The 27,738-nt window shown below is 37.5% G+C and overlaps 1 protein-coding gene across 3 annotated transcripts in view; it reads left to right on the top strand.

The window, feature by feature from the left end:
• ADAM23 (ADAM metallopeptidase domain 23) overlaps positions 1-27,738 on the top strand; it is a 172,160-nt gene that overhangs the window by 117,466 nt on the left and 26,956 nt on the right. For all 3 annotated transcript variants that reach the window (XM_050752825.1, XM_050752826.1, XM_050752828.1), the window contains exons 15-22: positions 1,879-1,978; positions 5,382-5,453; positions 6,046-6,135; positions 7,432-7,512; positions 20,893-20,943; positions 21,663-21,726; positions 22,973-23,078; positions 26,154-26,273. In XM_050752825.1, coding sequence (XP_050608782.1) covers positions 1,879-1,978; positions 5,382-5,453; positions 6,046-6,135; positions 7,432-7,512; positions 20,893-20,943; positions 21,663-21,726; positions 22,973-23,078; positions 26,154-26,273 — 684 coding nt within the window. The remainder of the gene's footprint in view (positions 1-1,878; positions 1,979-5,381; positions 5,454-6,045; positions 6,136-7,431; positions 7,513-20,892; positions 20,944-21,662; positions 21,727-22,972; positions 23,079-26,153; positions 26,274-27,738) is intronic.

Below are 27,738 nucleotides of genomic sequence, written 5' to 3'. Positions count from 1 at the left end.
AGTGGAGGCATTAATTTTTTAGTACACTTAGATTAAAAGCTGGTTGTCTACCTGAAGCGGTCAGTGAAATCAATTTAGTCATCAATTTACATTTTAAAGAACTCATAAATATATATGTTTACAGTAATAAAAATTATACTATACTGTTTATAAATCAATAAAACTTTTTAAAAATTAAGACAGACTCACCGTGTCTAAATCAGGTAGTCTTCTAGTGATCGACATTTGAACATTCCCTCACTTTTCTTTTGTGAATACTTTGGGAACTAGAGCAGCTTCCCCAGAGCTGCTGTTGATTCAATGAACCAAGGCCTGGAAATATTGCCCTCTTTCCCAGGGACCCCTGCCTCATGGGAGCCACTGCCCCCAGGCCCCCTAAGCCATAACCTACTCCTAGTAGAGGGGAGAGGTTTACTCACCTGTGTGCCTCTTTTGCTTTCTTTGCCATGCCAGACACCTGCTCAACACACCAACCATTTCTGGTCCTACCTGCATTCCTCTGAGCCCTGGTTGCTCAAGGCCCTGACCTACTTGGACAGAGTCCCATTGTTTTCTTCTACCAGCCCTCCTAGGAGTCCAACTCCTGGGGAGGAGTGTGGGCATGAAGGTTTGCACAGTAGGCCATTATCCCTGCTACTTTAGAATGCATTTCTAGAAATAGAGTTTAAACGTGAAACCCTTAGCTTCCACGGTTCCCTTACTATTACTCCATAGCTTAGTAATTTATGGCTTAACCAGGCTTTTCTGAGGACTGCTATAAGAAGGTAACACTTATAATATTGGCTCTATAGGGAGATGTCTTCTGTCTTCTAAATTAATCTCTGGGTTTTTTTATAGTGTCTCTTTATAATATATATGAAATATATAAAATATTTTAAATGAGATATAAGAAAATGTTTTAAAGTAAATATATATTTTCCCAAGAATATATTTCTATATAGTTTTTCTAAGAGGTTCCTATCAAAAGTGGCAGGTTTTACCTACTTCTGTAAACTACCTTCATACATCAGAATGCATAAAATTATTGAATTGCTTCCTAGAATAAGTGGCCTGTCACTCGCAAGTTCAAGCACTGTTACAATCACACACTGTATTCCTGAGGAATAGGGGTGTGTGTGTGCGTGATTCAGTTTAACCGTAACCATGTGTATAATATTCCCCTGTGTTCTTACATAGAGGTATTATATTTGATTAAGTAATTCACAGAGAAGCTCATTTTCTATTCCTGATTAATAATGAATATCACCAAATAGATTTGAAATTGAGAACAAAGAGCTATTATTCATGGGAGCATACCCTAATTCTATTGTCACTGTGCATATACATACTAAAAACATATGTACATATACATGTATGATCTAATACAGCTTTTTAGGGGTTCCTTGTTTACCTAAATTGCATTGTTGGCCTGCATGATACAGTCTTTAATAAACTGGCCCTCACAACTCTCTCCTCCAATGTAAAATCTAGTAAGTTCATGAGCTCCTTTTATTCAGAACAGAGGCAAAAAAAAAAAAAAATGCTTGACTTTAATGCGATATAGCAAAGAAAAATGAACAAACTTTAAAATACAGCCTATTTGAAGAAGTTTTGTAATGAGCTTTTTAAAAACCATTTCAAGCCTGGTCACAAAAGGGCTTGACTGCTGAGGAGGTTGTAACATAGCCCTCAAATCTTTGATTTTCTTTGAATTTCCATCTCTGCAAACTCCACCACATATACTTAAGTGGCAATTTGAACATAAATGCCTTGTCAAAATTTGTGTAGATTCATTTGGATCCAAAGTGAACATTTTGTTCCAATTTAGGGGTTTTAATTTTCTTCTCTGATGATTGCTTTTGGTAAATTATTTACATAGCGGATTCTTTGTCTCCTCAGGGTGTCCCATTCTCGAAAATTTTCAAAGTGCAGCGTTTTGGAGTATAGAGACTTTTTACAGAGAGGGGGTGGAGCCTGCCTTTTCAACAGGCCAACAAAGGTTAGTAACTTAGAAAGTTTACTAAGAAAGTGTATTATTTCTCCAGTGTTTTATAATGGAACAGTGCTGGATATCAGATGCCTGTCTTGGAAAGCAGGTTTCTTGTCAGTCAGATTAATGTTTAGTTATAAAAGTCCTTATCATGTTAAAGATTGAGTCCTGTTTAAGTTAATGACAAAACCATGGATTCAGTGTTCTTGGTCTCTGGTTTTTCAGTGCTAGCTAGAACTCAAAAGTCCTCCCTTCCAAAAAGCAAACAATCCTTCAATTAAAATATCTTTGAGATTTTCTTGTTAAGGTTTTCACCCTGCTGCTAAGAGATGGTGGGTTAAATTAAGATAAAATATTATTTTAATCAATTTCTCTGATAAAAATTCCATTTCTCCTTGACATTCTTTCTAGGGACAAGTATTAGTCCATTTTCACACTGCTATAAAGATACTACCTCAGACTGGGTAATTTACAGACAAAAGAATTTTAATTGACTCACAGTTCTACATGGCTAGGGAGGCCTCGGGAAACCTACAATCATGGTAGAAGGTAAAGGGGAAGCAGTCACCTTCTTCACAAGGTGGCAGGAGAGAGAGAAAGAGCTTGAGGAAGTGCCATACTTTAAAACCATCAGCTCTAGTGAGACTCACTCACTATCATGAGAACTGTATGGGGGAAACCACCTCCATGATTCAGTCACCTCCTGTCAGGTAGATTCCTCCCTCAACAGTGGAGATTAGAACTCAAGGTGGGATTTGAGTGGGGACCCAGAGCCAAACCATGTCAGGGCCTAACTAATTTCTTGACTTTTTTGAGTGGTTTGTCCTCCTGGGACATTAGTTCCTTGTAAATATCAGCCAGACAAAAAATCACCCAAGGTATTTATGGTTACCATAAATACACGTATGTGTTTATAATGCATTGTCTCTTTACCTGGGGAGGGCCACATTGTCAATTGGCATTTCATCAAACTTTGTCTATATAGTGTCACACTCCTTTATTCACGTATTCTTAATTCAGAAAATGGAAAATTTTCAGAAGTGTTTTTTATGTTTGTGGAAAACACATTTGACAGTAAAACTTGTTCTAAACTGAAAAATATTTATACCTCATAAGGTAAATATTCATAAGTCTTGCTGCAGAAGTATTAACGGATTATAGTATATGTCCCAAGCCCCTCAGGACTATTACATAGAATATGGTAAATGCATCATACTTCTCTAAACTTCAGCAAAGCTGGAAGTCTCAAACTCACTGGCTTCAAAGCTTTTGCATAAATCGGGGCTGTAGACCTGCAGTAGCATGTTTGGAAACGAAGCCGCTCAGCAGGCAAAAGATAGGATCAATGCTAATTAGCAGATGGTATAGAAATTCTAACATGGCAAATTTCGTATTTCTTTTTAAGATACTACTTCATGAGTCAAATATAGCTCATTGCTATGCAAAATGTTTAATACTGTGCAAATTGAGAGAGCAGCAAAATAATGTTAACCTTTTTTTTTAAATCAGTAACTAATGTGGTAACTGACAGGATAATTTATTCCTAAACCCATAATTCAGCAACACTACGTAGTCAGGAGATGGTAGCTTGATGCCCGACATGTGTGTAAAATCTCAGTACGGCTGTGGAAAAAGAAACAGGACTTTTAAAGTGACCTTACATCGTTAAAGTCAGTTGCCTGCCTTTCATAACATTGATCTCAATGCAACGGAAATCCAGAAGCTTCAAAGTGTTCAAAATGGATGAAATAAGTAATAATGAACTAATGTGAGCTGCTGGCATTTTTGAATTGCATGGTACATGGCTAATTTTACCCACCTTGCAGCTTGCCAGCTAATTATAAGCATCATGCCTGAGGAAACAACTCTCACTTGTTTGGAAAGGTTAAGGTTTCTAGCATATGCGTAAGGATCTGTCAGTGGATTTCTGAAATTGTCTGTGAGTTAGGAGAAAATTATTCCAATAAGTTGGAAATGAAATAAAAATAACTATAAATTGTCTGTTTTAAAAGTTAGTAAATACGGAATTATGTCTTTTTAAACTACCTAGTACAATGGTTAATAAACAACTGTGGATTCCGGTGGAATAGTTTATATGTATGTATCAAAGAAGTGACTTTTTCCCCCAAGCATTTTGAATGTATGTATATGCATGTGTTGTGTGTGTATTATTTTTACACTATATCTGTGCATATTTTCTGTGCTTTGGGAATCTTCCCCACTGCCATGTTTTCCACATGGTTAGATAGTGACCCATCTCAGGATGGAGGCAGCGTCCTAAGAAGGAAAGAACGGGAGCCTGGTATAAAGTGCAGGCCATGTTCTAGTCAGTCCTTCCCTTTTCCAATGTCTCCTGCCTCCTGATCAAAATAACACAGAGATATGCAATGCTCATTTTACTCATAGGACATTTCCTCGAGGGGAGTCCCACCCAAGTAGCCTGGAAACCTTTGCTTTTCATAATAGTTTTGCCTTCCTGGAAGTGGAAGGAGGATCAGTTCTTTCTCAGGTGAATTTAGCGGAAGGCAACCCTTCCTTGAGGTGTGTTCAGCTGCTGCGGATGGAGTCAATTTCTGCCTGTCATATTCAGGGCTCAGACCATTTGGGTTGTAATGTGCTGCTCCAGCCTTCCTTTAAGGTGTGATGATTATGCCCAGAGAAATCCTGTCCCCCTCCCCACCGCCCCTGGAATGGGAAGTAGGCATGCTTCTCATAAACAGTCAACTACCTTTACGGTTGCTCTATAATATAGTTTATCTGGCAAGCAAGGTCATGGCACCAGTAGACTAGATTATTCTAGAAATTGTACTCTTCTATTGCCCTAGGAATGACTGAGAGATTTCTATGTATCCATACATGTGTCTTATGCTTTCAGACACTTGGGATTTCTTTCCAGTGGAATGATGGGCTTGGATTTCTAGCAACATTTTTTCCCCTATGTTTACTTGCGTTTACTTGATTGTACATACCACGTTTGGCTATGACTGAAGCATATTTATCTTTTTGACAGTTTTTATGGCTTCTCAGCTGTCTTGAGACAAGTCAGCAAATTAGATATCCGTGATTCTTATTAGCAATGCATTTTAGCTCCATTAGCAAATATGAAAAGTGATCTATTCCTCTTGACAGCTTATCTCCATAAAAAGTAACTCTAATGCTAGAGGTCATCTCTGGAGCCCACGGCCAGAGAATCCCCCAAGAGATATCGCCCCATTTCAGATATATTTTTTAAGTGCTATTAATAAATGAACAGTATTTCCCATAGTCATCATTTATAAAATGCCATAACAACAGATCATAGAAGAATATCACATGATAGCTGATTATACGGCCCTTGTATGTGACCTGGTTGATGTGCTGATTTTCTGTGATAAATTGAAAAATTTTTCCCTTCTCTCCCTAATCTCCTTAGCTATTTGAGCCCACGGAATGTGGAAATGGATATGTGGAAGCTGGGGAGGAGTGTGATTGTGGTTTTCATGTGGTAGGTATAAGAAACCTTCTATACTTACAGCACAGATCTTGCTTGGTGCAAACAGATATAGCATGCGTGAGAGGCCAGCTCATTGATTGTGGTCTTGCTGCCTTTCTTTCTCATCTCTCTGATTAGTGCTTAATTCAGCTCAGGCACGTTAGAATTAGTCATGTCCTTATGGCCTTGTCTGAGCAAACCTAATGGATTCTTCTGATTGAATTCCCTACCTCTTAAAAATTTATAGCTCATATTCATCTAAGTTTTACCAAATCATAAAACATTCTTTCTGTGTTGTGTATTATTTTTATCTTTATAAAATAGATTGGGCATTAGAATGTAGTGGAGCTAACTGGAGGAGAATTGCCTGCTAAAAATTAAGCTTTCTCTTTGGTATTGAAATCCTTTCATAGAAAATCTTACTTTGCTAAGAAGTATTGCAGGAAGGAATCTATCCTTGTTTAAAGTAATTAATTATTTCCCAGAGTATTTGCTTACTATTGTATAAATGTACTCATTTGGAATATGCATGCCACGTGTGGAGAGAAAATGACTGACCAGCTGGTAAGGCTCTTCGCTTACTCACGTGAAGTGTTTTCTCTAGGAATGCTATGGGTTGTGCTGTAAGAAATGTTCCCTCTCCAACGGGGCTCACTGCAGCGACGGGCCCTGCTGTAACAACACCTCATGTCTTGTGAGTGTTCTGACAGTTTCATCTTTCTTTTAACTGACAGATTAGCCAGATATCTCAGTGTGTACACTGAGCATTTGTATAGCTTGTCACAAATTTCTTGGGTACAGTGTACATATTAGCCTGGCAGTTTTATAGAATCGATAAATCTCAAATTCTGTGAGCCGCAACATTTATCTCTACTATTATTCACTACCAACTGTCTTATCCTGCAATGCCTCATTAAGAAAATATACCTAAACTGCTTCCAAAAGAGTTGCCCTACTAACACAGATGAAATCCATATTAAATTGTTAAATAGAGGAGGGACAATTTCTGTGGTCTTTTTAATAATATGACCTACTTATAACATTTTTCTTCAAAACGTACCCTAATTTATTTTAGACCTGAACATAAAAGCTAGTGCTCATATTTTCCCATTGGGTTTAAAATCCCCTGTAAAGGCAAGAAAGTGAGATAGGAAAGTAACATCTGAATGCATACTCATATGAGTATATATACAGTTTTTGTGTGTGTGGACATACACAGTCTTCCATCCACAGAGACCACCAGTTATTTTTGAAAAGTCATTGTCATCTTCCCTTTTCTCATATATATAACTTCTAATATTCCTTATAACCATAGAATTACATAATTTTATGATTTTTTTCAATATTAGAGGGTATTATGCTTTATGGTATTTAGAAGATCCTAGCTTAGTTTCTCCTTGCTTCGTGTCCCCAACTAGATTATAAATTGCTTGAGGGTAATGGGCTCTTTCCTTCACCTTTTACCCACACCCTCCTCAAATAAAATGCTTTGTATACAATAGGCATTCCCTGGTATTACTAAAGGTAATTCATATGAATTTATTAAAATTTGATTGTCTATGTGTAGCAAAGGCAAGTTTAATATCTATGCTAATAGGTAATTCAATGAAGGTTGGGTATATATGTGAATTTTTCAGAGCGATCTTAAATGTTTATCTTGTAGTGTTTTGCTATTTTGTCTTAAGCCAAACCAGAATTTCTTCTTTAGGTGATTTCCATCACATTGTTTTCTGAAAATAGTACTCTGAGACAGTGGATTTTGAAATCTGAACATTTAAAGCTTTGGTTGATGATTCATCTTTAGTATAGACGGTAGCATCTGGGCCTTGTTTCTATTCTGCAGTAGGATATTCTGTCTTGCTAATTCTTAAAAAGAGTTTGGTGTTAGTTATGTGAGAGTATAGGCATTGTTGGTGAGTCTAAGAATGTTATAATAACTCTCTGAAATATTACATAATCCTAACTCTTAATATTGAATTTTGATTTGCAGTTTCAGCCACGAGGGTATGAATGCCGGGATGCTGTGAACGAGTGTGATATTACTGAATATTGTACTGGAGACTCTGGCCAGGTATGGCGCACTGAATTTTCGGTAATACATTTTACTTGTAAGTGCAGGTTGAGTATTCCTTATCCACAATGTTTGGGGCCAGAAGTGTTTCAGATTTAAAATTTTTGGATTTTGGAATATTTGCATATTCATAATGAGGTATCTTGGGGATAGGACTCAAATCTAAAGAAGAAAGTCTTTGATGTTTCATATACACTTTATACACATTGCCTGAAGGTAATTTTATGTAATTTTTTAAGTAATTTTGTGCATTAAACAAAGTTTGTGTACATTGAATCCTCAGAAAGCAAAGATACCACTATCTCAGCCACCCATGTGGACAATCATTGGTTGTTCAGCATCGCCATGATTCCTGAATCTAAGTGCTACCAATACACAATTATTCTCCTGTACTTATTCACACCTAATTACTTAACAGTAAAAAAAAATTGGACATACCATTAAGACATTGAAAAAATAATGTGTTCAGGGTAATCAAACAGCACAGTAGCATCACCCAAATAACTGTATCAGCTGTTGAAAAACAGCAACAATGAAAATGGCAGGCTTTCAGTCACCACTTAGGATGCTGTGTTTTAAACCTTTGAAAAAGTTACTGTATGCTGTATTTTACTTTTTTTTTTTTTTTTTTTTTTTTAAGAAACATCAGAAGCAGTGGAGGGACCAGGAAGTGGGTCCTCTAGGGATAAGGGGGCATTCTGCTGGATGGATTTTTAAAATGGTTCCTCCAGAGTCATCTGCCTCATTAACAGAGTTTTTGCTTAGAAGTCTCTCTTTGATTTTATTAGATTGGTACAAAAGTAATTGCGGTTTTTGCCATTGCTTTTGATGGCAAAAACCATAATTACTTTTGCACCAACCTAATATAAACTGGCATGATTTCTTGTTCTGTTATGAATGCACACTGGCTCTAATTCTTCACGAAGTCCATCACACACTTTCACCATATATCCATAGGCACTTCTGCAGTGTTAATGATGTCATCTTCATCATGTCAACACTCAAAACGTTTCAGATTTTGGAGCATTTCTGATCTTGGATTTTTGTTTTAGGAAGCTCACTCAACCTGACTCAACCTGTACATATTTTAAAGCTTTCAGTATAGATTGCACATGTGAATATTCTTTGTTTCCTTTGTTTTATGTTTGATTTTGCTTGGTTTGTGGTTATTTCTAGCTCTTTACCATACCTTCATTTTAGGAAAGTTTGGTGTGGTTCTCTTTTTTTGTGTGTGCGGGGTAGGGGCCTAAATCTTTTTTTCTTCCTAATTTCTCCTTCATAACTAGTTCTCTTTATATGATTTGTATCCAACTAATTGATTTTTCTTTTCTGGTCCTTACATCTTAAACAGTACGTTCACACTGATGAAGCACTAATGTGCTGTTTTGAAACATTTTAAAGCCACGAAACCAGTTATTAGACAAAATTTGGATGGATGCCCAATGTAGAAAATAAGGAACAAGCAGCACTACTCTGGCTGAAGTGGGATTGGGAGCAGAAGTCCACCTTTCTTAATTCTCCGTTGCCACGTCTGTTGCACACATGTAGCCCTGGCTTCATGGCCTGTGTGGTTTGGCATGATCTTCTTCCCATTAAAATTATTGCCACATAATTAATATTGCCCTCTAAAATTCCTTCTTTGTATAATGTTTATGTTTTTAATTTACCTATTATTTTATGTGTTTAATTTATACACATTATGTCTTTATTTGTCATTCAAGTGAATATTTGTTGAGGGCCTACTGTGTGATAAGCACTGCTCTAAATACTGGGACATGGCCTTACTTTCATGGAACCTACATTCTGCTGGGTATAGAAAGGCAAGTAAATAAACAAAAATGTCAGATGGTGATAAGTACAAAGCATAAAATAAGGTGAAGTGGAAAGAGTATAGGGTAGGATGTGATAGATAGGGTGATCAAATATTTCTTCCTGGAGGAGATGGCATGGAAGCAGAGACACAAATAAGAAGGAGCTCATCAGTAAATAATGAGTACAGAAGCTTAGCTTCTCCATGAAATGGAATGAAAGCAAGGATAGCTGGAGAACAGTGGAAACATTTCAAAAAGGAAGTCAAGAATCAGGGCAGGTAGGGACATGTAGGCCATGGAAAGAATTTTAGATTTCATTCTACCTTCATTTTAATTCTGACATTATTTTAAAAGCATTTCCCCATGCTATTATACAGTTTTTATAGGTAATTCTTTTCACGATTGTATGAGAGTCTGTCGTGTGGATTTATCAGTTGATTTATACCCAATGTGGGTATCTAGATTTTGGCAGTTTATTATTAGTAGTATAGAAGTGAACATTTTTGTGCATTTTTACGAGAGTGTTTCTTGTTCAGGGTTAGCTCCTCAGGACAAGTTCCTAAAAGTGGGAGTTACCTGTTGCTAGGCATTGTGCTTTCCAAGAGGCTCCCAATAGAGTACACTTGGCAGTCAAAATATCACTTTTATTATTGAAAATGGCCAAGTTGAAGGCTGTAGCTTAATGTGAGGGCTAAAAAGTTATCTTTAAGATCCCGGTTCAGGCTGTAGCAACAGGTTACTGACAAAATTGGGTCCAGAAGGACAATGTATGGCACGGGGCAGCAATGGACAATGCATAGTTTATGTGGGTAGGCTTGCTTCTAAAAGAATGGCAGAACTGAGGCAGAATGCCTAGTTCTTCTTCCCAAGCTTATCATTGGTCAATCACTCCACCTCCCAATGATGGAAGTGAGTAAAGAGGAGGGGAGCTGGGGTTACACTAAGTTCCTTAATCAGAAGGAAAAATGAGGAGAGGGAAAGAAGGGTTCTAATTAACATTTTTGTAAAGGTGTTGATATATATTATTTGAAGCTCAATTCAAATGGATGCTGTTAAATAGATTGTACCGTGAAATATGTTCAGGCCATGTTTTCATTATTTTTATGCATATCTGTTTCTTACGTTTCATTAAATAGGTTTTTTTGCAATTTTCTGTAATACAAAGTATGAGAATTGTAGGTTCTGTGTTTAATGACAAGTGTATTGACAATCCTGATACACTGTTTCACTGAGTTATATTTTTAGCTTTGTAGAATACTACTATTTTTATATTTACCATATGTGGTTTTAGTTCTGTGTAGTGAGCCCTTTTTTTTGGCCGGGCGCGGTGGCTCAAACCTGTAATCCCAGCACTTTGGGAGGCCGAGACGGCGGATCACGAGGTCAGGAGATCGAGACCATCCTGGCTAACACGGTGAAACCCCGTCTCTACTAAAAACTACAAAAAACTAGCCGGGCGTGGTAACGGGCGCCTGTGGTCCCAGCTACTCGGGAGGCTGAGGCAGGAGAATGGCGGGAACCCGGGAGGCGGAGCTTGCAGTGAGCCGAGATCACGCCACTGCACCCCAGCCTGGGCGACAGAGCGAGACTCCGTCTCAAAAAAAAAAAAAAAGAAGTATAGTTTTTTCATTTCAATTTTTAACTCTTTAAGTGCCATAGAATTTACTAGAAATAAGACTTTTATGATGAGAACTCTTTGTTTAACCTAATATTCTATTGTCTAAGTAAAACATTTTTTTCTTTTTATAGCATGTGTCTAAACTGAAAATTACACTGTTAAATTAATTTCACAGTAGCACATTAAAATAGAATATTTTTGCTAATATTTTTCTAGCATGATCAGGATGAACCTAAAATAGAGGTAGAGGGACTTAAAACCCCCCAAAAATCTTCTTTTTCTCCTTAAGAAATAATGAGCCTTGATTTTAATTAATACCACTAATCATTAAGAAAATGGAATCTCTGCAACTCTGAGAATCAGTATTTACAGGCAACATTATGACTTTATCTCTTTTACCTCATAATGTATTTATCTTAATTTTTATATTAGCATTTTTATATTGCCTCAGAGCTACTTATTAAACTTACAATTTATAATAGAATAAACAATACTTAAGAGAAATCCTTGACAAACAATACTGGTAGATGTAATACAGATATTTGAAAGATAGGAGAAATATTTTTTGTTAGTGCTATGAAATATGTCATCTGGGTGGGTAGTATAACATAATTTAAAGTAAACACTTCTAAATGCTATTGCACTATTGAAGCCTGTCTGCCTCGAGTGAACCATCCTGTATAGCATAATGTACAAGGAAGGTTCTAGAATGACATTTAGAGACTGAATCCAATGCTCTGCTCGTAAGCAGAATAAAGTGCACAGATTTATGGTTCTCCTGTTTTAAATGTGCGCAGAGAACATAGAACGTTCCCTTATTTCTCTGGTTAAACATTCCTGTGATAAGCAACTGTCTTTTATTAGCCTAAACTAAAACCAAATAGATTAGAAATCTGACATGTGGCTGTGCCAATTTAGAATAAGGGCATTTTTTTTCATTAGTGAAGAATTGTACAAGGTTTTTTCTAACTGAAACATCACAAAAGTAAAATCTGACAAATTAATTTTAGATCCTGATGTGCTTATTCTAATAGCAATATTGCTTTTGCATTACTGTTGACTGAGGTTGTGTTAGTTTTATTCATTTTTTAACATTACAATTTATTTATTTTTCTGTAAGTTATTGGGGTGCAGGTGGTATTTGGTTACATGAGTAAGTTCTTTCATAGTGATTTGTGAGATTTTGGTGCATTCATCACCTGAGCAGTATACACTGCACCATATTTGTAGTCTTTTATCCCTTGCCCCTCTCCCCGCTTCCCCCTAAGTCCCCAAAGTCTGTTGTATCATTATTATGTCTTTGCGTTATTACTTAGCTCCCACATATCCGTGAGAACATATGATGCTTGGTTTTCCATTCCTGAATGATACCTCTTAGAATTAATAGTCTCCATTCTCAGCTAGGTCACTGCAAATGCTGTGAATCCACTCCTTTTTATGACTATGTAGTATTCCATCATATATATATATGTGTATATACACACACACACGCTACAGTTTCTTTATCCACTCGTTGATTGATGGGCGTTTGGGTTAGTTGATGGTCATTTGAGTTGGTTCCATGGTTTTGCAGTTGCGAATTGTGCTGCTATAAACATGCGTGCACAAGTATCTTTTTTGAATAACAAAGTCTTTTCCTCTGGGTAGATACCCAGTAGTGGGATTGATGGATCAAATGGTAGATCTACTTTTAGCTCTTTAAGGAATCTCCACACTGTCTTCCATAATGGTGGTACTCGTTTACATTCCCACCAGCAGTGTAGAAGTGTTCCCTGTTCACCGCATCCACACCAACGTCTACTGTTTTGTTTTGTTTTTTTATTATGGCCATTCCTGCAAGAGTAAGGTAGTATTGCATTGTGGTTTTGATTTGCATTTCCCTGACCATTAGTGATGTTGAGCATCTTTTCATATGTTTGTTGGCCATTTGTGTGTCTTCTTTTGAGAATTGTCTATTCATGTCCTTAGCCCACTTTTTGATGGGATTTTTTTTTCTTATTGATTTGTTTGAGTTCATTGTAGATTCTGTATATTATTTCTTTGTCAGATGTATAGATTGTGAAGGTTTTCTCCCACTCTTTGGGTTGTCTGTTTATTCTGCTGACTTTTCCTTTTGCCATGCAAAAGCTCTTTAGTTTAATTAGGTCCCAGCTGTTTATTGTTGTTTTTATTGCATTTGCTTTTGGGTTCTTGGTCATGAAATCCTGGCCTATAAGCCAATGTCTGGAAAGGTTTTTCAGTGTTTTCTTCTAGAACCTTTATAGTTTCCCGTCTTAGGTTTAAGTCCTTAATCCATCTTGAGTTGATTTTTCTGTAAGGTGAGAGATGAGGATCCAGTTTCATTCTCCTACATGCCGCTAGCCATTTATTCCGGCACCGTTTATTGAAAAGGGTGTCCTTTCCCCCACTTTATGTTTGGTTTGCTTTGTCAAAGATCAGTTGGCTGTAAGTATTTGGATTTATTTCTGGGTTCTATATGCCATTGGTCTGTACGCCTATTTTTATACCAGCGCCACGCTGTTTTGGTGACTGTGGCCTTATAATTTGAAATCAGGTAATGTGATGCCTCCAGATTTGTTCTTTTTGCTTAGTCTTGCTTTGGCTTTGTGGGCTCTTTTTGGTTCTATATTAATATTAGAATTGTTTTTGCTAATTCTGTGAAGAATGATGGTGGTATTCTGATGGGGATTGTGTTGAATTTGTAGATTGCTTTTGGCATTATGCTTATCTTCAAATATTGATTCTACCCATCCATGAGCATGGGATGTGTTTCCATTTGTTTGTGTCATCCATGATTTCTTTCAGCAGTGTTTTAGTGTAGAGGTTTTTTGACCCTTTGTTGGGTATATTCCTAAGTTTTTTTTTTTTTTGCAGCTATTATAAAAGGGGTTGAGTTCTTAATTTGATTCTCTGCTTGATCACTGTTGTTGTATAGAAGAGCTACTGATTTGTGTACATTAATCTTGTATCTGGAAACTTTGCTGGATTCCTTTTATCAGTTCTAGGAGCTTTCTAGAGGAGTCCTTAGGGTTTTCAAGGTAAACAATCATATCATCAGCAAACAGTGACAGTCTGACTTCCTCTTTACCAACTTGGAGGCCCTTTCTTTCTTTCTCTTGTCTGATTGCTCTGGCTAGGACTTCCAGTACTATGTTGAAGAGGAGTGGTGAGAGTGGGCATCCTTGTTTTGTTCCAGTTTTCAGAGGGAATGCTTTCAGCTTTTCCCCATTCAGTATTATGTTGACTGTGGGTTTGTCATAGATGGCTTTTATTACATTGAGGTATATCCCTTGTATGCTGATTTTGCTGAGAGTTCTAATCATAAAGGGATGCTGGATTTTGTCAAAATGCTTTTTCTGCACCTATTGAGATGATCATGTGATTTTTGTTTTAAATTCTGTTTATGTGGTGTATTGCATTTATTGACTTGTTTATGTTAATCCATTCCTGCATCCCTGGTATGAAACCCACTTGATCATGGTGGATTATCTTTTTGATATGTTGTTGGATTCAGTTAGCTAGTATTTTGCTAAGGATTTTAGCATCTGTGTTCATCAAGGATATCGGTGTGTAGTTCTCTTTTTTGTTTATGTCCTTTTCCTGGTTTTGGTATTAGGTTGATGCTGGCTTCATAGAATGAATTAGGGAGGATTCCTTCTTTCTCTGTCTTGTGAATAGTGTCAAAAGGTTGGTACCAATTCTTCTTTGAATGTCTGGTAGAATTCTGCTGTGAATCCATCTGGTCCTAGACCTTTTTTGGTTGGTAATTTTTAAATTATCATTTCAATCTCACTGCTTGTTATTGGTCTGTTCAGGGTATCTAATTCTTCCTGATTTAAGCTTGGAGGGTTTTATTGTTCCAGGAATTTATCCATTCCTTCTAGGTTTTCTAGTGTATGTGTGTAAAGGTGTTCATAGTAGCTTCAATGATCTTTTGTATTTCAGTGGTATCAGTTGTAATATCTCCTGTTTTATTTCTTAGTGAGGTTTTTTTTGGATTTTGTCTCTTCTTTTCTTGGTTAATCTTGCCAATGGTCTTATCAATTTTATTTATCTTTTCAAAGAACCAGCTTTTTGTTTCATTATCTTAGGCAGTTTGTTGTTGTTGTTTCAATTTCATTTAGTTCTTCACTGATCTTGGCTATTTTCTTTATTCTGCTGGGTTTGGGTTTGGTTTGTTCTTGTTTGTCTAGTTCCTTGAGGTATGACCTTAGATTGTCTGTCTGTACTCTCTCAGACTTTTTGATGTAGGCATTTAGGGCTATGAACTTTCCTGTATTTGCTGTATCCCAGAGGTTTTGATAGGTTGTGGCATCATTGTCATTTAGTTCGAAGAATGTTTTAATTTCCATCTTGGTTTTGTTTTTGATCCAATGCTCATTTGGGAACAGGTTATTTAATCTCCTTTGCATGGTTTTGAAGTTTCCTTTTTGAAGGTATTTGCATGGTTTTGAAGGTTCATTTTGGAGTCGATTTCCAGTTTTATTCCATTGTGATCTGAAAGAGTGTTTGATGTAATTTCAGTTTTCTTAAATTTATTGAGGCTTGTTTTATGGCCTGTCACATGGTCTATCTTAGAGAAAGTTCCATGCACTGTTGAATAGAATGTGTATTCTGCAGTTGTTGGATGAAATGTTCTGTATACATCTGTTAAGTCCATTTGTTCCAAGTAATAGTTTAAATCCATTGTTTCTTTGTTGACTTTCTGTCTTGATGACCTGTCTAGTGCTGTCAGTGGAGTATTGAAGTCCCCCACTATTATTGTCTTGCTGTCTATGTCATTTCTTATTTCTTTCTTTGTTTCTTTTTCTTTTTTTTTTTTTTTTTTTTTTTTTTTTTGAGACAGAGTTTCCTTCTTGTTGCCCAGGCTGGAGTGCAATGGCGTGATCTCAGCTCACTGCAACCTCCGCCTCCCAGGTTCAAGTGATTCTCCTGCCTCAGCCTCCCAAGTAGCTGGGATTACAGGCAGGTGCCACCATGCCAGGCTAATTTTTGTATTTTTCGTAGAGACAGAGTTTCACTGTGTTGGTCAGGCTGGTCTCGAACTCCTGACCTCAGGTGATCCACCCGCCTCGGCCTCCCAAAGTGCTGGGATTACAGGCATGAGCCACAATGCCTGGCCAACATTTCTTAGGTCTATTAGTAATTGTTTTATAAATGTGGAAGCTCCAGTGTTAGGTGCATATACGTTTAGGATTGTGACATTTTCCTGTTGGACAAGGCCTTTTACCATTATATACTGTCCCTCTTTGTCTCTTTTAACCACTGTTGCTTTAAAGTTTGTTTTGTCTGATATAAGAATAGCTACTCCTGCTTGCTTTTGGTGTCCATTTGCATGGAATGCCTTTTCTACCCCTTTACATTAAGTTTATGTGAGTGTTTATGTGTCAGGTGAGTCTCCTCCTAAAGGAGCAGATGGTTGGTGAGTTCTTATCCATTCTGTGCTTCTGTATCTTTTAAGTGGAACATTTAGGCCATTACATTCAATGTTAGTATTGAAATGTGAGGTACCATTACTTTCATCATGCTCTTTATTGTCTGTGTGCTTTGGTTTTGTTTTTTGTTTTTGCTTTAACTTGTATTTTTGTTTTATAGATCCTGTGTGATTTATGCTTTAAAGAGGTTCTGTTTTGATGTTTTTCCAGGATTTGTTTCAAGATTTAGAGCTCCTTTTAGCAGTTCTTGTAGTGGTGGTTTGGTAATGGAAAATTCTCTCAGCATTTGTTTGTCTGAGAACGATTGTATCTTTCTTTCATATATGATGCTTAGTTTCGCTGGATACAAAATTCTTGGCTGATAACTGTTTTGTTTGAGGAGGCTGAAGATAGGTCGCCAATCCCTTTTAGCTTGTAGAGTTTCTGCTGAGAAATCTGCTGTTAATATGATAGGTTTTCCTTTATAGTTTACCTGGTGCTTCTGTCTCACAGCTCTTAAGATTCTTTCCTTTGTCTTTACTCCGGATAACCTGATGACAATGTGCCTAGGTGGTGATCTTTTTGCGATGAATTTCTCAGGTGTTCTTTGTGCTTCTTGTATTTGCATGTCTAGGTCTCTCACAAGGCCAGGGAAGTTTTCCTTGATTATTCCCTTGAATATGTTTTCCAAGCTTTTAGAATTCTCTTCTTCCTCAGGTATACCAATTATTCTTTGGTTTGGTTGTTTAACATAATCCCAGACTTCTTGGAGGCTTTGTTCATATTTTCTTATTCTTTTTTCTTTTTCTTTGTTGGACTGGGTTAATTCAAAGACTTTGTCTTCAAACTCTGAATTTCTTTCTTCTACTTGTTCATTTCTATTGCTAGGACTTTCCAGAGCATTTCACATTTCTATAAATGTGTCCAAAGTTTCCTGAATTTTTTATTGTTTTTTCTTTAAGCTACTATTTCCATGAATATTTCTCGCTTCACTTCTTGTATCATTGTTTGGATTTCCTTGCTTTGGGCTTTGCCTTTCTCTGGTCTCTCCCTGATTAGCTTAATAACTAACCTCCTGAAATTCTTTTTCAGGTAAATCAGGGATTTCTTCTTGGTTTGGATCCCTTGCTGATGAACTAGTATGATTTTTTTGGGGGTACTGAAGAGCCTTGTTTTTGTCATATTACCAGAGTTGTTTTTTTGGTTCCTTCTCATTTGGGTAGGCTCTGTCAGAGGGAAAGTCTAGGGGTGAAGGCTGTTGTTCAGATTCTTTTGTCCCACGGGTGTTGTACTGTCCCCTCCTTTCCTATGGATATGGCTTCCTGTGAGCTGAATCGCAGTGATTGTTCTCCCTCTTCTGGGTCTAGCCACCCAGTGAGTCTACGCAGCTCCTGGCTGGTACTAGGGGTTGTCTGCACAGAGTTCTGTGATGTAAACCATCTATGAGTCTCTCAGCTGTGGATACCAGCGCCTGTTCCAATGGAGGTGGCAGAGGGTGCAATGGACTCCATGAGGGTCCTTAGCTTTGGTGGTCTAATGATCTATTTTTGTGCTTGTTGGCCTCCTGCCACAAGGTCACGCTTTCCGGAAAGTATCAGCTGTAGTAGTGTGGAGAGGGATTGGCAGTGGGCAGGGCCCTAAAACTCCCAAGATTGTATACCCTTTGTCTTCCACTATAATCACCTCTTCAGTTTGTGTGGGAGCTGCGTGAGGCCTGTGACTGCTGGCTTTCCCCCACTTTGCTGACAACCTGCATGACTCAGCAGAGGCAGCCATAATCCTCCTAGGTAGGGATCTGGGAATCTCACCCCCATCCCCCACAGCAACCACAGCAAGACCCGCCCAAGGAGAGTCTGAGCTCAGACACACCTAGTTCTGCCCCCACCTGATGGTCCCAGCTTCAAGAAAAAAGGGCTTTAGTTCTCCCCCGGCCTGTGAGGTCTGCACACCCAATTGGTGCCCTCCCCGGAGTGATGGCCAGGAGGCTTCTCGCCCAGTTCAAATTGTTACAAAGTTCAGCTAGAGAATTCCTGCTCCCTGTGGAGTTTTACTCCTGCTCCTCTGGCCACCCTCCCGACGGATCCCTGTGGTGTCTGGCAAGAATGGGCTGCTCGGGGACCTAGTGAACTCCCGAGCCTTTCTGCTGCTTCCTCTACCTCTGTATTTGGCTCGGCTCTCTAACTTGACTCAGCTCTAGGTAAAGTCAGAAACTTCTCCTGCAAACAGACCTTCAGCTTCTCCAGTGGGGGTGTGTGTTCCCCCTTCCGCAGTTGGGGCACTCACAGTATTTGGGTGTCTCCTGGGTCCTGCAGGAGCAGTCTGCTTCCTTCAGAGGGTCTGTAGGTCCTCTTGGGATTGCTGGTTTGTTCTTGCAGTCGATCTGGAGCTAAAGTTCACACTGCAGGCCTCCGCATGCTGCTCTGTCCAGAGCTGCAATCTAGTCCTGCCTCCTGTCCACCATGATCCCTATCACTGGTTGCATTAGTTTTAGAGTGAGTGAATAATTAATGATAGTTGATTAATGAGACAGTGATTGCATTTTGAGTGACTCTGGATGGATGAAAGAAACCACAGGTATTTCTGTTTTTGTGTAGTTGTGTATTTCTGCTTTTTAGTGCTAATCCCTTGAATACTCACCAGATTGAAAAGCTGTGGCGAATGAAACTTGTATGAGAGTCAGTTATTCTTTAGAAAGGTGTAGAACCAAAGCATTTGCCTTGGAATGTTTGTTAGGAAATTACTGCTTCTTAGGAACGCTAAATCAGTTCTGTTATCTTTCTGTGGTGAACTTGGTAAGTGGCTCAATATGTGCAGCATAGAATAACATAGTCGTATCTGGTTATTGGGCCATGCGTTTATGTTCTCTGGCAGTTCACAGTACTTGCACACCTGCCACATGCCTGGTGGTGGTGTAGGTAATAGGGCAGCAGTAGGAAACAAAACATAGAATCCTGCCTGCATAGAGCTCATATTATGATGGGGCAACAATGAACAAACAAGTAAGTAAAACATGAATTGTCAGTTGGTGATAAGTGCTTTGGAGAAGAAAAAAAAAGAAAAAAGAAAAAGAAAAAAACTTGTAGACTTCTCTAATAATAATAATAAAAAAAGAAGCCCTTAAAGCCCTTATCCTAAATTGGCACAGCCCCAGAGAGTGCCAGCATGGGAGGGGCTGCAGCTTTGAAGAGCATGGGTTCTACGAAGGCCTCTTTGGGATGATGATATTTGAACAAAGCTCTAACAAAGGTGAGGGAATGAGCCATGCAGAAATCTGGAGTGACAACGGGAAAGCAAAGGCAAAGGCTGTGGGTGGCAGCATGCCTGTCGTGTCCACATGGAGTCACATCAGCCATGAGTGAGCAGAAAATGATGTCACAGAGATGACAGGATGAGAGAGTGTAGGAGCAAATCATGTTGAGCTTGTAAGGTTGTTGAGTAAGTTGGGAAACAGAAGATCGATGTGATTTGTTATTTACCTTTTTAAAGAGATCACTCTGATAGCAATGTAAACTCTAAGGTGACTAGGGTAGAAGCAAGGGACTCAGGTGGAAGGCTATTACAGTAATCCAGGTGAGAGATGGTGGTGCCTTGGACAGGGTATGAGCAGTAGGGGTGGAGAAAAGGGGTCAGATTGGCATTATATTTTGAAGATAGAACTAGCAGGATTTATGGACAGACTAGATGGAGGGAGAGTGAGAGAGGAGAGGAATAGAAGATGACTATGGCCTTTGGCTTGAACAATTGGAAGGATGGAACATCATTTACTGAGAAGGTGAAGACTGAGGGAGGACCTCGGTGCATACTGCTGTTTCTTATTTATTTGCCATGCCTGCATATTTTTTTCTTTTTGTATTTGTTTTAAACACTGTAGCAGACCTTTTTACATTCTCTTAAATGTGGTCAATAAAATGTACAGAGAGTAACTTTGGGGGGAAATGAAGTATTTCTTTTAAAAATGATTTGATACATAGACCTATAAAAAGAAATAACCATCACATCACAGACTGTTCTAGTAACATGTCTGTAGTTTGAAGAGGTCAGAACTATTAATATAATGGAGATATAGCACTTACTTTGCTTTGAAAGGCAAAGTATTTCTTCTGTTTCACTAAAGTAGCCTATAGGTAAAATGTCATGATGTCAAATGCAGATTTGACATTTTCAGAGAGCTGAGCAAGTTCTTGTAAATTAGTTTCTTGAATGTGTCCCTTCCTATGTACCAAGCTGATTCATTTCCTTCATTGTCCATTTTAATCTCTTCTACTTTTAACTCTGTAGGCAAGTGAATGTGACTTGTTATTCTGGTCCACCTCACCATAAACAGAAGAAACATAAAATGTATGCACTATGTGGCCCTTATTTACTTATTTTACCAATAATAGCATAAATAATGGGATTAATAATCTAAGGAGTTGCATGTGTTTTTCTCAATGTTTCTAGTTATGTATATCCACCATGCTTGCATTATATATAGTATACACATTATCTGAAGGTACCTAGCATGCTGAATATTAACTAAAAAGATAATATTTTGCAGTGCCCACCAAATCTTCATAAGCAAGACGGATATGCATGCAATCAAAATCAGGTATGCTGGGCTATAAATTTCAAGTGTAATTTAAAAAGGATTCGTTGGAAAGTTTTTTTCCTTTTTTGATCAATATTAATATAACTTCGAAGGGAATTTTACTCAAGTAAATGATTATAGTGGGATTCTAATTTAGAGTTGCTTCATGTGATGCCAAATATTAAATATATTTACCTCTGGTGACAAATTGCCCAGATTAAGAGAGAGGAAAAAAAAAAAGAATGTAGTGGCTGAAGAACTGGGGGTCTCATTTATTGAGTTGTGACCATTTTTCAGTAATTTCAACCTGCCTGGTGTGGGAAAGAAAATATGACAATCTGTCATGAGTTTTTTTTGTTCCCTGAAGCCATATTATAGCCTACAGGTAAGTATCATGATATCAAATGCAGATTTGATGTTTTCTAACCATCCATACACAAAAGAACCTAAAAATCATTTTGGTTCTTTCACAGAAATATACCAGTTTTTGTTTACTGTAAAATTTCAAATTTTAGATGTTTAGTTTACATTTAGAGAGCTGTACAATGAGTTCTGTTTAGAGTTTTAAATTTTTAACTGTTATTCTGAAGATGTTTGTGATTCTTATTGGTCACTATAAAAATATTAGAGTATGAAATGAAAAAACTTTATCCAAGTGAACCAGAAGGAGACATTGTAGTAAAAATGTTGGGGAAAACAAACTGACTGTGTGTGCCTCACATGTGTGCTCCTGTCCCCAGGGCCGCTGCTACAATGGCGAGTGCAAGACCAGAGACAACCAGTGTCAGTACATCTGGGGAACAAGTAGGTCGCATCTCCTTGCTTGGTGGTTACACATATCATTTTCTTTTATAGTGTTCTTCTCTGCCAGTCTTGCTGAGATGCACAGCTTGGAGTGATGTTTTTAAAAAAAATCTAGAAAGGATGAGAATAAAGAGAACTGTGAATCTTAGTCACAAAAACTATAGAAAACAACTGCTTAAGTTGGGCACTTGTCAGAACTGAGCAGTGCCATTTAGTGGCTGTGGCTCTCAGAGAAGGGGGTGTTGCATTCATTTGCAAAGATTGGGTTGAGTACAGTGTGATTATCCAGCCACTTGTGTGATTTATTTTGTACCTTGGTTTTAACATTTGACCCCCTTTTTTCCATTAACACACACAAGTTAGCTTTCTGGGTTTTACCCCGGGAAAATACCAGACTTATTTTTTAAATTTTGTCATTTACTGTCTCACTTCAAAGTGAAGAGATGCATGTACTTCCTGAGATGCAGACAGGTACATGGCTATGATTCTTAGTACATTCCCTAAAAGTTCATGTGCATATCCTCTTCCTGACATTTACATTGCCTCTATAATAATATCAGTTCATGAGGGCCAGATGGGGGGAAGAATGAGAAATGAGTCTGCCTTTCTAGCCAAGGCCGGGTTCACCCCAAAGGAAAAGAAAGCACACAAAAGGAGAACAGGGCTCCGGCACGAGTGATTTTAGAGTTTGGCAAATACCATTTCTTTGACTGATTTACATTCAGTGCTTTAGTTTTGACAGAGAAAAGATAATGGAGACATTTGTATTTTGAAAGGTTTAATTATCAAAACTCAGGTGCCGACATAAAACCTCAATGGGCTACAACTTTGTAATTAATTTCCTAATATTGATATAAAACAAGATTAAGAATGTTAGTTGCCTGTGTGTCACTTCACCAATTCCTGCTGATAGACATTCGCACCTTCCATCCTCAAACTCACCAACAAGCATTGGAGAGAAATTTGTGTCTCAGGCTAAAACCAGTGTTGTGTTGGAACTTTTTCGTATTAGCTTGCAAGAGCCAATTGTTAAATTTTTAGGAATTTTGCAAGCCCATGGACATCACATTGAGTGTGAAATCAGCCATGGAGAATTTATGCCATGGAAACTTGCAAATGCTACAAATCAGGATGTTCTTTTTCCTTGTTCTGGAGAATCAGGTGTGAAACACTTACTGGCACATTACTGGTTATGGATAACAAAGAAAATGAGAATTAATTTTCTTCTCTTGCCTATCTCCAAAAGAGGCTGCAGGGTCTGACAAGTTCTGCTATGAAAAACTGAATACAGAAGGCACTGAGAAGGGAAACTGTGGGAAGGATGGAGACCGGTGGATTCAGTGCAGCAAACAGTGAGTGGTCAGCTCGGAGGGCATCCTCACTGGACTTGGAACCCCTTACTATGCAAGTGCAAAATCAGCACAAAATAAATGCTAATGATTTTTTTCTAAGTGTTCACCTATTCCAAAATTTAAAGTATTTGTTTGTAATAGATATTATTATATCTAGAGGCAAATGGCTATAGATTAAACTGTTACTATGCTACAGAGTCATGCCATTTCCACAGAATTCAGAAAATTTCTCAGGTGCCATATTTTACTTCATTTTTGTTCTGATGAGATACTTTGCCAGAGCATTACAAATTAATACTAGCTTTTAATTTTCTACTTTTACTAGAATATATGGCCTATGAACGTAGTAGTATACATGTAGTTTAAAAGCAAACTATGTAGACCATATATATTTTTGCGACGAAAGTGAAATCTTACTATTTTTTTTTATCATTTCACAAGTGTAGTAACATTTGATTTATTCAGATATCTAATATTTACACCAGAGATTTTTTTTCCTTTCCAAAAAGCATCTAGTTAGTACATATTAAAGGCATCTTTACTCAGGAAATGAGATACTTTCAGAGCACAATGATATTTCTTTCTGTCTGTCTTTTTTTTTTTTTTTTTTTTTTTAAATTGAGACTGAGTCTTGCTCTGTCGCCCAGGCTGGAGTGCAATGGCGTGATCTCAGCTCACTGCAACCTCCTCCTCCTGGGTTCAAATGATTCTCATGCCTCAGCCTCCTTAGTAGCTGGGATTACAGGCACCTGCCACCACGCCCGGCTACTTTTTGTATTTTTAGTAGAGATGGGGTTTCACCATGTTGGCCAGGCTGGTCTCAAACTCCTGACCTCAAGTGATCCACCCTCCTCAGCCTCTCAGTGCTGGGATTACAGGCTTGAGCCACCATGCCCAGCCTGATATTTCTTTGATTAGTTGAGGAAGGTTAGAATTCTCATTAATTAGGTTATTAAGGTTAATTCAATTACTGTGGAACAATGAAATCATCCCTTCTAAAGCAATGAAAATTCTCCTAATTTTGAAGCAGAGCAAGAATTTAAGGGAAGCTTTATTCTCAGTTAATGATCTCTGTTATATTTTACGAAACTTTGCAATTCCATGTAGTCTTTGATGATGAATGAGGCCATAGTAGGCAACAAATCTTTGACTATAATTTTTTAAAAATTAAACCAAAATAATAGAGAACAGAGCTTCTTATCTGATGTCTCATGAGTGAAGCACAGATGTTCCAAGATGTTGATCCTCAGTCCTTGAGGTGTCAGGGAATAGGAGCAAGGGGAGCCTGAAGTAGTCAAAATCCATGGGATTGGACACCTTGAATTTGATTAGCTTTATTCATTCACTCCATGTCCTAGAGAATCTGATTATCTCTCTCTGTTTCATGACCTCAAAAAGTTAGAGAGGCATTGGATTAGATTATTGTAAAAGATAGCTTTTTAGTATCTGGTAATAGAATACCCAATCCCCAATAAGGTAAGGGAAATTAATGTGTTTGAAACTTGAAAAAATTGTGAAATATATGGCCAGACACGATGGCTCCTGCTTGTAATCCCAGCACTTAGGGTAGCCGAGGAGAGTAGATCGCTTGAGTCCAGGAGTTCAAGACCAGTCTGGACAACATAGTGAGACCTCATCTTTGTTTTTAAAAAATTGTTAAATGTATAAACATAAAAATAAACAACACATAAATATACATTTTACCAAATAATTATGAAGTGAACTCCCATGTCACTCCTACGTGGGTCAAGAAATAGAACATTGCAGCATCATCCCAGAAATAGTGCAGATACCTTCATCCTGACTTTTCTTTAGAGTTTTACTGCCTAAGTTTTCATCCCTAATGCTTCATGTGTTATTTTGTATTTTGTTTCTCAGTTTCTCAAGTCCAGCATTTTAAGAGTTTTCTGTGGTGTGTATAGCTGTCTGTTGTTCATTTTTATTATTTATTTATTTCACTTTTATAAATGTACAAATAAATGGATATACTATACTTTAGTTCTCCATTCTGTGTTGATGAACATTTAGATTGTTTTCATTTTTTGGCTATTAGGCATCATGCTGCTATGAATATTCTTGTATATGTAACCTAGTGCACATTTGTACCTCTTTCTGTAAGGCCTGTATGTAAGTAGAAAATTTGCTAAGTCATAGGGGATGTTATCAGTGTTACCAAATGATGTCAGACTGTTTTCTAAAATGGCTGAACTAGTAAATTCTACCATCAGTATTATGTATATAAGAATTTTGTTATGCCATATTTCACCAACACTTGGTATTATCAGACTTTTTGCTTTTATCTGTTCTGGTGGGTGTGACCTGATACATTAGCATGGTTTTAATTTGCATTTCCCCAGATTACAAGTGGAATTTAGCACATTTTTGTACATTTGTTGGACATGGATTTCCTTTTTTTGTGACGTGCCACTTTAATTCTTTGCCCATTTTTTAGGAGTCATTGTTTACTTAACAGACTAGAGGTAGAGGTCCTTATGGTGCATGAATTTAACAAGGTCACCAAAGACCCAGATAATTTCTGCCCCTCCATCCTGCAACCCTTAGCGTGTTGGCTTTTTGTCCTTATGCTTTGTGAACTCATGATTGTGAAGAGGATGCAAAAGCTACACATTCAAAGCTAGGAAGTAGGGATAGGAGCAAGAGGTCTTCTCCTTGTCAGTCTCTAACCTTTTATCCCAAAAACAAAATCCTCCCAGTCACTCCCTAGCCAGCTTTTACTCACGTCTTCACAGCCCAGGGGCCACTTTTAACTCTAAGAAGAGGAGAAGGGGGAATGGATAGGAAAGTGGGTGTCGAGAATGGGAGTACCAAGAATAGATGAGACAGCAGTCATGATCCATCTTTCAGGGCTGGGCACTTTGCTGTTCCAAACAAAACTGTGATCCTCTTAGCAAAGAAGGAGGGGGTTATCACCTACCAATGATATATGATCAAATGTTTTTGTTTAGAAAGAAAGAGAATATTTTAAAAATTTGAATAAATGTGGACCGAATCGTTTGGATTTTTTAAGCTTGATTCCTCTTGTCTGGTCTGTTTGTTTTCTTTACACATGTTCAGTGATGTGTTCTGTGGATTCTTACTCTGTACCAATCTTACTCGAGCTCCACGTATTGGTCAACTTCAGGGTGAGATCATTCCAACTTCCTTCTACCATCAAGGCCGGGTGATTGACTGCAGGTAACATATTAAATGTTGGAAGACCTCATAAGCCATGAGAATTACACATTTCAGAAAATCAAATTTCAAAAAAATCAGAAATCAAAGATTTTTCTAGTTTTTACAAGAGGAAAGTTAACTTAGATTTTATTATCACCTTTCATGTTGACAGTCACTTAAAAAAAACAAAGTTGTATATTGACTTGCAGCTTACATTTGCTCAAAGTTATACTAGTTAGTAGTAATATACCCTTCTTTGTCATCATAATTTTAAGAGCAGAATTATGGTGTTCATTCTAACCCATTATTAAAGTTTTAAGCATTAGAGTATGTCACTATTTGAACACTGTATGTGTTTTTTTTTTTTTATGACTGAAAAGAAAAAGAATTTAAGCTACAGTTTATGTAGTTTATGTCTGGTTTGGAAGATGGCTTAACAAATACCTAATCACATATAGAAAATATTTATTAAAATAGTAGGTAACCTATAAGCAAACATTTGATATCCAGTTGTCTGTGAGTACAAGGCATGTAGATACAAGGCTTATTTTTGTTTATCCAGGGAGTCATATTATATTCCAAATAGGTATTGTTTCCTTCAAAGTAGTCATAATTCTAAGATACTAGTTTCTTACTCAATGTTGTTGCTAAAACACTTTTGGCCTTCCGCCTACAGAATTGCCTTCAGCGTCTGCAAACTTTTAGTATCCTTAGAGTACCATATCTTCACCTTAAGTGAGATAATACAAGATATGGGATGATCCAAAAGTAATTTTAGGAAATTTATTGGGTACTAAATTGGATAATGCTGTCTCGGTCAAATGGTTACTTCTTTCCTGGCTTTTAAATGGCTCTGAAGACAATTCTAACAGGGTCTTGGACAGTGAGAGCCCTCCTGGAATAAATTTGTAGTCTCTAAAGCTAGTTACTTTGATGTATACAAGCTTTATTTGAATGTATGTTTTCATGCCTTTAGATAAAATAGCCTTGTTAAATTATATTGTTGTATATACTAAACTAGCATATTTGTTAAATATTCAGCAAGATATTCTGTTAGTGACTATAGCATTATCATTCAAATTCAAATTATTCCCAACTTTGAAATTTTAGAAGTAAGCACTAAAACACATGAAATAATCTTATGAAACCACTGTCATATATGTGGTCTGCCATTGACTGAAATATTTTACACAATGGTAAGTACTTGCCTATCTAAACATATCTAAACATAGAAAAGTCATACTGCCCCTTTTCTCTATTTACATATGTTTAGATAGGCAAGTACTTACAATTGTTTTATAACTGTCCACAGTATGCAGTACAGTAACATACTATACAGGAGTTTAGCCCAGCAGCAATAGACTAGACCATCTAGCAGTGTCAGTGTATAGTAGGCTATACCATCCAGGTTTGTGTAAGCTCATTCTATGACATTTGCACAAAGACGAAATTGACTAATGACACATTTCTTAGAATGTTATCACCA

This window comes from Macaca thibetana, chromosome 12 (genome assembly GCF_024542745.1).
Source record: "Macaca thibetana thibetana isolate TM-01 chromosome 12, ASM2454274v1, whole genome shotgun sequence".
NCBI classification, from domain to species: domain Eukaryota; kingdom Metazoa; phylum Chordata; class Mammalia; order Primates; family Cercopithecidae; genus Macaca; species Macaca thibetana.
The sequence above is the reverse complement of the archived record's forward strand: the minus strand, read 5'-3'. Positions and strand labels throughout refer to the sequence as shown.